Source organism: Mustela putorius, unplaced genomic scaffold (genome assembly GCF_011764305.1).
Source record: "Mustela putorius furo isolate JIRA1106 unplaced genomic scaffold, ASM1176430v1.1 tig00000129_pilon_pilon_pilon, whole genome shotgun sequence".
NCBI lineage: Eukaryota > Metazoa > Chordata > Mammalia > Carnivora > Mustelidae > Mustela > Mustela putorius.
The window spans coordinates 52,308,035-52,318,426 of NW_025421290.1; the positions used below are offsets into that span (position 1 = coordinate 52,308,035).

Consider the following 10,392-nt stretch of genomic DNA (forward strand, 5'->3'; position numbering starts at 1 on the left):
AACCTTCACATCGGGGGCGCTCACCTCCCCTTTGGCGGCCTTCAGGTCCAGTTTCGGCCCCTTGATGTCCACCTGCGGGGCCTTGACGTCCACCTGCGGGGCCTTGATGTCCACCTTGGGCATCTTGAGGCTGGGCATCTGCACTGTGGGCAGCTGGCCCTTGATCTTGACCCCTTCTGCTTTGCCCTTCAGCCCGGACACAGCCACCTCTGCCTCGGGGCCGGACACCTCCAGCTCTCCCCCAGGGAGCTGGATGTCAGCAGCGGGCAGCTGGACGGCACCCTCTGGGGCTCGCGCCTCCCCTCCCAGGGACGGCAGTGTGGCCTCGCCTCCGACCTTGGGCACGGTCACGTCCACGGAGGTTCCCAAATCCTTGCTCGGCGCCGACACGCCGAAGGACGGCATCTTGAACTTGGGCATCTTGAACTTGCTGTCTCGGGCGGCCACCTCCTTGTCTCCCAGGGACAGGTCAGCGTCCAGCCTGGCGCCGGGCGCCTGGGCGTCCACCTCCACGCTGGGCAGGGACACCTCCACATCGGGGGCGCTCACCTCCCCTTTGGCGGCCTTCAGGTCCAGCTTCGGCGCCTTGATGTCCACCTGCGGGGCCTTGAAGTCCACCTTGGGCATTTCGATGCTGGGCATCTGCACCTTGGGCAGGTGCCCTTTGAGTCCGGCTCCGGCCGAGGGTTCCTGGAGCTCCCCCTCGGGCACGTGGCCCTCAGGGAGCTTCAGGCCCAACGAGGCAGTCTTGACCTCCAGGTCGGCGGATGGCAGCTCAACGGTCACCTCACCGGCCTTGACGTCGGCCTGTACGGAGGGCACGGACACCTCAGCCTGCACCTTGGGCAGGGACGCGTCCACGGAGGCCTCCAAGGACTTGCTCGGCGCCGACGCGCCGAAGGACGGCATCTTGAACTTGGGCATCTTGAACTTGCTGTGTCTCGGGCGGCCACCTCCTTGTCTCCCAGGGACAGGTCAGCGTCCAGCCTGGCGCCGGGCGCCTGGGCGTCCACCTCCACGCTGGGCAGGGACACCTTCACATCGGGGGCGCTCACCTCCCCTTTGGCGGCCTTCAGGTCCAGTTTCGGCCCCTTGATGTCCACCTGCGGGGCCTTGACGTCCACCTGCGGGGCCTTGATGTCCACCCTTGGGCATCTTGAGGCTGGGCATCTGCACTGTGGGCAGCTGGCCCTTGATCTTGACCCCTTCTGCTTTGCCCTTCAGCCCGGACACAGCCACCTCTGCCTCGGGGCCGGACACCTCCAGCTCTCCCCCAGGGAGCTGGATGTCAGCAGCGGGCAGCTGGACGGCACCCTCTGGGGCTCGCGCCTCCCCTCCCAGGGACGGCAGTGTGGCCTCGCCTCCGACCTTGGGCACGGTCACGTCCACGGAGGTTCCCAAATCCTTGCTCGGCGGCGCCGACACGCCGAAGGACGGCATCTTGAACTTGGGCATCTTGAACTTGCTGTCTCGGGCGGCCACCTCCTTGTCTCCCAGGGACAGGTCAGCGTCCAGCCTGGCGCCGGGCGCCTGGGCGTCCACCTCCACGCTGGGCAGGGACACCTCCACATCGGGGGCGCTCACCTCCCCTTTGGCGGCCTTCAGGTCCAGCTTCGGCGCCTTGATGTCCACCTGCGGGGCCTTGAAGTCCACCTTGGGCATTTTGATGCTGGGCATCTGCACCTTGGGCAGGTGCCCTTTGAGTCCGGCTCCGGCCGAGGGTTCCTGGAGCTCCCCCTCGGGCACGTGGCCCTCAGGGAGCTTCAGGCCCAACGAGGCAGTCTTGACCTCCAGGTCGGCGGATGGCAGCTCAACGGTCACCTCACCGGCCTTGACGTCGGCCTGTACGGAGGGCACGGACACCTCAGCCTGCACCTTGGGCAGGGACGCGTCCACGGAGGCCTCCAAGGACTTGCTCGGCGCCGACGCGCCGAAGGACGGCATCTTGAACTTGGGCATCTTGAACTTGCTGTCTCGGGCGGCCACCTCCTTGTCTCCCAGGGACAGGTCAGCGTCCAGCCTGGCGCCGGGCGCCTGGGCGTCCACCTCCACGCTGGGCAGGGACACCTTCACATCGGGGGCGCTCACCTCCCCTTTGGCGGCCTTCAGGTCCAGTTTCGGCCCCTTGATGTCCACCTGCGGGGCCTTGACGTCCACCTGCGGGGCCTTGATGTCCACCTTGGGCATCTTGAGGCTGGGCATCTGCACTGTGGGCAGCTGGCCCTTGATCTTGACCCCCTTCTGCTTTGCCCTTCAGCCCGGACACAGCCACCTCTGCCTCGGGGCCGGACACCTCCAGCTCTCCCCCAGGGAGCTGGATGTCAGCAGCGGGCAGCTGGACGGCACCCTCTGGGGCTCGCGCCTCCCCTCCCAGGGACGGCAGTGTGGCCTCGCCTCCGACCTTGGGCACGGTCACGTCCACGGGGGTTCCCAAATCCTTGCTCGGCGCCGACACGCCGAAGGACGGCATCTTGAACTTGGGCATCTTGAACTTGCTGTCTCGGGCGGCCACCTCCTTGTCTCCCAGGGACAGGTCAGCGTCCAGCCTGGCGCCGGGCGCCTGGGCGTCCACCTCCACGCTGGGCAGGGACACCTCCACATCGGGGGCGCTCACCTCCCCTTTGGCGGCCTTCAGGTCCAGCTTCGGCGCCTTGATGTCCACCTGCGGGGCCTTGAAGTCCACCTTGGGCATTTCGATGCTGGGCATCTGCACCTTGGGCAGGTGCCCTTTGAGTCCGGCTCCGGCCGAGGGTTCCTGGAGCTCCCCCTCGGGCACGTGGCCCTCAGGGAGCTTCAGGCCCAACGAGGCAGTCTTGACCTCCAGGTCGGCGGATGGCAGCTCAACGGTCACCTCACCGGCCTTGACGTCGGCCTGTACGGAGGGCACGGACACCTCAGCCTGCACCTTGGGCAGGGACGCGTCCACGGAGGCCTCCAAGGACTTGCTCGGCGCCGACGCGCCGAAGGACGGCATCTTGAACTTGGGCATCTTGAACTTGCTGTCTCGGGCGGCCACCTCCTTGTCTCCCAGGGACAGGTCAGCGTCCAGCCTGGCGCCGGGCGCCTGGGCGTCCACCTCCACGCTGGGCAGGGACACCTTCACATCGGGGGGCGCTCACCTCCCCTTTGGCGGCCTTCAGGTCCAGTTTCGGCCCCTTGATGTCCACCTGCGGGGCCTTGACGTCCACCTGCGGGGCCTTGATGTCCACCTTGGGCATCTTGAGGCTGGGCATCTGCACTGTGGGCAGCTGGCCCTTGATCTTGACCCCTTCTGCTTTGCCCTTCAGCCCGGACACAGCCACCTCTGCCTCGGGGCCGGACACCTCCAGCTCTCCCCCAGGGAGCTGGATGTCAGCAGCGGGCAGCTGGACGGCACCCTCTGGGGCTCGCGCCTCCCCTCCCAGGGACGGCAGTGTGGCCTCGCCTCCGACCTTGGGCACGGTCACGTCCACGGAGGTTCCCAAATCCTTGCTCGGCGCCGACACGCCGAAGGACGGCATCTTGAACTTGGGCATCTTGAACTTGCTGTCTCGGGCGGCCACCTCCTTGTCTCCCAGGGACAGGTCAGCGTCCAGCCTGGCGCCGGGCGCCTGGGCGTCCACCTCCACGCTGGGCAGGGACACCTCCACATCGGGGGCGCTCACCTCCCCTTTGGCGGCCTTCAGGTCCAGCTTCGGCGCCTTGATGTCCACCTGCGGGGCCTTGAAGTCCACCTTGGGCATTTCGATGCTGGGCATCTGCACCTTGGGCAGGTGCCCTTTGAGTCCGGCTCCGGCCGAGGGTTCCTGGAGCTCCCCCTCGGGCACGTGGCCCTCAGGGAGCTTCAGGCCCAACGAGGCAGTCTTGACCTCCAGGTCGGCGGATGGCAGCTCAACGGTCACCTCACCGGCCTTGACGTCGGCCTGTACGGAGGGCACGGACACCTCAGCCTGCACCTTGGGCAGGGACGCGTCCACGGAGGCCTCCAAGGACTTGCTCGGCGCCGACGCGCCGAAGGACGGCATCTTGAACTTGGGCATCTTGAACTTGCTGTCTCGGGCGGCCACCTCCTTGTCTCCCAGGGACAGGTCAGCGTCCAGCCTGGCGCCGGGCGCCTGGGCGTCCACCTCCACGCTGGGCAGGGACACCTTCACATCGGGGGCGCTCACCTCCCCTTTGGCGGCCTTCAGGTCCAGTTTCGGCCCCTTGATGTCCACCTGCGGGGCCTTGACGTCCACCTGCGGGGCCTTGATGTCCACCTTGGGCATCTTGAGGCTGGGCATCTGCACTGTGGGCAGCTGGCCCTTGATCTTGACCCCTTCTGCTTTGCCCTTCAGCCCGGACACAGCCACCTCTGCCTCGGGGCCGGACACCTCCAGCTCTCCCCCAGGGAGCTGGATGTCAGCAGCGGGCAGCTGGACGGCACCCCTCTGGGGCTCGCGCCTCCCCTCCCAGGGACGGCAGTGTGGCCCTCGCCTCCGACCTTGGGCACGGTCACGTCCACGGAGGTTCCCAAATCCTTGCTCGGCGCCGACACGCCGAAGGACGGCATCTTGAACTTGGGCATCTTGAACTTGCTGTCTCGGGCGGCCACCTCCTTGTCTCCCAGGGACAGGTCAGCGTCCAGCCTGGCGCCGGGCGCCTGGGCGTCCACCTCCACGCTGGGCAGGGACACCTCCACATCGGGGGCGCTCACCTCCCCTTTGGCGGCCTTCAGGTCCAGCTTCGGCGCCTTGATGTCCACCTGCGGGGCCTTGAAGTCCACCTTGGGCATTTTGATGCTGGGCATCTGCACCTTGGGCAGGTGCCCTTTGAGTCCGGCTCCGGCCGAGGGTTCCTGGAGCTCCCCCTCGGGCACGTGGCCCTCAGGGAGCTTCAGGCCCAACGAGGCAGTCTTGACCTCCAGGTCGGCGGATGGCAGCTCAACGGTCACCTCACCGGCCTTGACGTCGGCCTGTACGGAGGGCACGGACACCTCAGCCTGCACCTTGGGCAGGGACGCGTCCACGGAGGCCTCCAAGGACTTGCTCGGCGCCGACGCGCCGAAGGACGGCATCTTGAACTTGGGCATCTTGAACTTGCTGTCTCGGGCGGCCACCTCCTTGTCTCCCAGGGACAGGTCAGCGTCCAGCCTGGCGCCGGGCGCCTGGGCGTCCACCTCCACGCTGGGCAGGGACACCTTCACATCGGGGGCGCTCACCTCCCCTTTGGCGGCCTTCAGGTCCAGTTTCGGCCCCTTGATGTCCACCTGCGGGGCCTTGACGTCCACCTGCGGGGCCTTGATGTCCACCTTGGGCATCTTGAGGCTGGGCATCTGCACTGTGGGCAGCTGGCCCTTGATCTTGACCCCTTCTGCTTTGCCCTTCAGCCCGGACACAGCCACCTCTGCCTCGGGGCCGGACACCTCCAGCTCTCCCCCAGGGAGCTGGATGTCAGCAGCGGGCAGCTGGACGGCACCCTCTGGGGCTCGCGCCTCCCCTCCCAGGGACGGCAGTGTGGCCTCGCCTCCGACCTTGGGCACGGGTCACGTCCACGGAGGTTCCCAAATCCTTGCTCGGCGCCGACACGCCGAAGGACGGCATCTTGAACTTGGGCATCTTGAACTTGCTGTCTCGGGCGGCCACCTCCTTGTCTCCCAGGGACAGGTCAGCGTCCAGCCTGGCGCCGGGCGCCTGGGGGTCCACCTCCACGCTGGGCAGGGACACCCTCCACATCGGGGGCGCTCACCTCCCCTTTGGCGGCCTTCAGGTCCAGCTTCGGCGCCTTGATGTCCACCTGCGGGGCCTTGAAGTCCACCTTGGGCATTTCGATGCTGGGCATCTGCACCTTGGGCAGGTGCCCTTTGAGTCCGGCTCCGGCCGAGGGTTCCTGGAGCTCCCCCTCGGGCACGTGGCCCTCAGGGAGCTTCAGGCCCAACGAGGCAGTCTTGACCTCCAGGTCGGCGGATGGCAGCTCAACGGTCACCTCACCGGCCTTGACGTCGGCCTGTACGGAGGGCACGGACACCTCAGCCTGCACCTTGGGCAGGGACGCGTCCACGGAGGCCTCCAAGGACTTGCTCGGCGCCGACGCGCCGAAGGACGGCATCTTGAACTTGGGCATCTTGAACTTGCTGTCTCGGGCGGCCACCTCCTTGTCTCCCAGGGACAGGTCAGCGTCCAGCCTGGCGCCGGGCGCCTGGGCGTCCACCTCCACGCTGGGGCAGGGACACCTTCACATCGGGGGCGCTCACCTCCCCTTTGGCGGCCTTCAGGTCCAGTTTCGGCCCCTTGATGTCCACCTGCGGGGCCTTGACGTCCACCTGCGGGGCCTTGATGTCCACCTTGGGCATCTTGAGGCTGGGCATCTGCACTGTGGGCAGCTGGCCCTTGATCTTGACCCCTTCTGCTTTGCCCTTCAGCCCGGACACAGCCACCTCTGCCTCGGGGCCGGACACCTCCAGCTCTCCCCCAGGGAGCTGGATGTCAGCAGCGGGCAGCTGGACGGCACCCTCTGGGGCTCGCGCCTCCCCTCCCAGGGACGGCAGTGTGGCCTCGCCTCCGACCTTGGGCACGGTCACGTCCACGGAGGTTCCCAAATCCTTGCTCGGCGCCGACACGCCGAAGGACGGCATCTTGAACTTGGGCATCTTGAACTTGCTGTCTCGGGCGGCCACCTCCTTGTCTCCCAGGGACAGGTCAGCGTCCAGCCTGGAGCCGGGCGCCTGGGCGTCCACCTCCACGCTGGGCAGGGACACCTCCACATCGGGGGCGCTCACCTCCCCTTTGGCGGCCTTCAGGTCCAGCTTCGGCGCCTTGATGTCCACCTGCGGGGCCTTGAAGTCCACCTTGGGCATTTTGATGCTGGGCATCTGCACCTTGGGCAGGTGCCCTTTGAGTCCGGCTCCGGCCGAGGGTTCCTGGAGCTCCCCCTCGGGCACGTGGCCCTCAGGGAGCTTCAGGCCCAACGAGGCAGTCTTGACCTCCAGGTCGGCGGATGGCAGCTCAACGGTCACCTCAACGGCCTTGACGTCGGCCTGTACGGAGGGCACGGACACCTCAGCCTGCACCTTGGGCAGGGACGCGTCCACGGAGGCCTCCAAGGACTTGCTCGGCGCCGACGCGCCGAAGGACGGCATCTTGAACTTGGGCATCTTGAACTTGCTGTCTCGGGCGGCCACCTCCTTGTCTCCCAGGGACAGGTCAGCGTCCAGCCTGGCGCCGGGCGCCTGGGCGTCCACCTCCACGCTGGGCAGGGACACCTTCACATCGGGGGCGCTCACCTCCCCTTTGGCGGCCTTCAGGTCCAGTTTTCGGCCCCTTGATGTCCACCTGCGGGGCCTTGACGTCCACCTGCGGGGCCTTGATGTCCACCTTGGGCATCTTGAGGCTGGGCATCTGCACTGTGGGCAGCTGGCCCTTGATCTTGACCCCTTCTGCTTTGCCCTTCAGCCCGGACACAGCCACCTCTGCCTCGGGGCCGGACACCTCCAGCTCTCCCCCAGGGAGCTGGATGTCAGCAGCGGGCAGCTGGACGGCACCCTCTGGGGCTCGCGCCTCCCCTCCCAGGGACGGCAGTGTGGCCTCGCCTCCGACCTTGGGCACGGTCACGTCCACGGGGGTTCCCAAATCCTTGCTCGGCGCCGACACGCCGAAGGACGGCATCTTGAACTTGGGCATCTTGAACTTGCTGTCTCGGGCGGCCACCTCCTTGTCTCCCAGGGACAGGTCAGCGTCCAGCCTGGCGCCGGGCGCCTGGGCGTCCACCTCCACGCTGGGCAGGGACACCTCCACATCGGGGGCGCTCACCTCCCCTTTGGCGGCCTTCAGGTCCAGCTTCGGCGCCTTGATGTCCACCTGCGGGGCCTTGAAGTCCACCTTGGGCATTTTGATGCTGGGCATCTGCACCTTGGGCAGGTGCCCTTTGAGTCCGGCTCCGGCCGAGGGTTCCTGGAGCTCCCCCTCGGGCACGTGGCCCTCAGGGAGCTTCAGGCCCAACGAGGCAGTCTTGACCTCCAGGTCGGCGGATGGCAGCTCAACGGTCACCTCACCGGCCTTGACGTCGGCCTGTACGGAGGGCACGGACACCTCAGCCTGCACCTTGGGCAGGGACGCGTCCACGGAGGCCTCCAAGGACTTGCTCGGCGCCGACGCGCCGAAGGACGGCATCTTGAACTTGGGCATCTTGAACTTGCTGTCTCGGGCGGCCACCTCCTTGTCTCCCAGGGACAGGTCAGCGTCCAGCCTGGCGCCGGGCGCCTGGGCGTCCACCTCCACGCTGGGCAGGGACACCTTCACATCGGGGGCGCTCACCTCCCCTTTGGCGGCCTTCAGGTCCAGTTTTTCGGCCCCTTGATGTCCACCTGCGGGGCCTTGACGTCCACCTGCGGGGCCTTGATGTCCACCTTGGGCATCTTGAGGCTGGGCATCTGCACTGTGGGCAGCTGGCCCTTGATCTTGACCCCTTCTGCTTTGCCCTTCAGCCCGGACACAGCCACCTCTGCCTCGGGGCCGGACACCTCCAGCTCTCCCCCAGGGAGCTGGATGTCAGCAGCGGGCAGCTGGACGGCACCCTCTGGGGCTCGCGCCTCCCCTCCCAGGGACGGCAGTGTGGCCTCGCCTCCGACCTTGGGCACGGTCACGTCCACGGAGGTTCCCAAATCCTTGCTCGGCGCCGACACGCCGAAGGACGGCATCTTGAACTTGGGCATCTTGAACTTGCTGTCTCGGGCGGCCACCTCCTTGTCTCCCAGGGACAGGTCAGCGTCCAGCCTGGCGCCGGGCGCCTGGGCGTCCACCTCCACGCTGGGCAGGGACACCTCCACATCGGGGGCGCTCACCTCCCCTTTGGCGGCCTTCAGGTCCAGCTTCGGCGCCTTGATGTCCACCTGCGGGGCCTTGAAGTCCACCTTGGGCATTTTGATGCTGGGCATCTGCACCTTGGGCAGGTGCCCTTTGAGTCCGGCTCCGGCCGAGGGTTCCTGGAGCTCCCCCTCGGGCACGTGGCCCTCAGGGAGCTTCAGGCCCAACGAGGCAGTCTTGACCTCCAGGTCGGCGGATGGCAGCTCAACGGTCACCTCACCGGCCTTGACGTCGGCCTGTACGGAGGGCACGGACACCTCAGCCTGCACCTTGGGCAGGGACGCGTCCACGGAGGCCTCCAAGGACTTGCTCGGCGCCGACGCGCCGAAGGACGGCATCTTGAACTTGGGCATCTTGAACTTGCTGTCTCGGGGCGGCCACCTCCTTGTCTCCCAGGGACAGGTCAGCGTCCAGCCTGGCGCCGGGCGCCTGGGCGTCCACCTCCACGCTGGGCAGGGACACCTTCACATCGGGGGCGCTCACCTCCCCTTTGGCGGCCTTCAGGTCCAGTTTCGGCCCCTTGATGTCCACCTGCGGGGCCTTGACGTCCACCTGCGGGGCCTTGATGTCCACCTTGGGCATCTTGAGGCTGGGCATCTGCACTGTGGGCAGCTGGCCCTTGATCTTGACCCCTTCTGCTTTGCCCTTCAGCCCGGACACAGCCACCTCTGCCTCGGGGCCGGACACCTCCAGCTCTCCCCCAGGGAGCTGGATGTCAGCAGCGGGCAGCTGGACGGCACCCTCTGGGGCTCGCGCCTCCCCTCCCAGGGACGGCAGTGTGGCCTCGCCTCCGACCTTGGGCACGGTCACGTCCACGGAGGTTCCCAAATCCTTGCTCGGCGCCGACACGCCGAAGGACGGCATCTTGAACTTGGGCATCTTGAACTTGCTGTCTCGGGCGGCCACCTCCTTGTCTCCCAGGGACAGGTCAGCGTCCAGCCTGGCGCCGGGCGCCTGGGCGTCCACCTCCACGCTGGGCAGGGACACCTCCACATCGGGGGCGCTCACCTCCCCTTTGGCGGCCTTCAGGTCCAGCTTCGGCGCCTTGATGTCCACCTGCGGGGCCTTGAAGTCCACCTTGGGCATTTTGATGCTGGGCATCTGCACCTTGGGCAGGTGCCCTTTGAGTCCGGCTCCGGCCGAGGGTTCCTGGAGCTCCCCCTCGGGCACGTGGCCCTCAGGGAGCTTCAGGCCCAACGAGGCAGTCTTGACCTCCAGGTCGGCGGATGGCAGCTCAACGGTCACCTCACCGGCCTTGACGTCGGCCTGTACGGAGGGCACGGACACCTCAGCCTGCACCTTGGGCAGGGACGCGTCCACGGAGGCCTCCAAGGACTTGCTCGGCGCCGACGCGCCGAAGGACGGCATCTTGAACTTGGGCATCTTGAACTTGCTGTCTCGGGCGGCCACCTCCTTGTCTCCCAGGGACAGGTCAGCGTCCAGCCTGGCGCCGGGCGCCTGGGCGTCCACCTCCACGCTGGGCAGGGACACCTTCACATCGGGGGCGCTCACCTCCCCTTTGGCGGCCTTCAGGTCCAGTTTCGGCCCCTTGATGTCCACCTGCGGGGCCTTG

At 67.3% G+C, this 10,392-nt stretch overlaps 1 protein-coding gene across 1 annotated transcript in view; it reads right to left on the reverse strand.

The window, feature by feature from the left end:
• Positions 1-10,392, reverse strand: part of AHNAK2 (AHNAK nucleoprotein 2) — a 38,751-nt gene that overhangs the window by 4,985 nt on the left and 23,374 nt on the right. Inside the window, 11 exon segments of the mRNA XM_045074546.1 lie at positions 1-936; positions 939-1,124; positions 1,126-2,238; positions 2,273-3,104; positions 3,106-4,094; positions 4,601-5,248; positions 5,776-6,156; positions 6,662-7,249; positions 7,251-8,273; positions 8,276-9,190; positions 9,192-10,391. Coding sequence (XP_044930481.1) covers positions 1-936; positions 939-1,124; positions 1,126-2,238; positions 2,273-3,104; positions 3,106-4,094; positions 4,601-5,248; positions 5,776-6,156; positions 6,662-7,249; positions 7,251-8,273; positions 8,276-9,190; positions 9,192-10,391 — 8,811 coding nt within the window.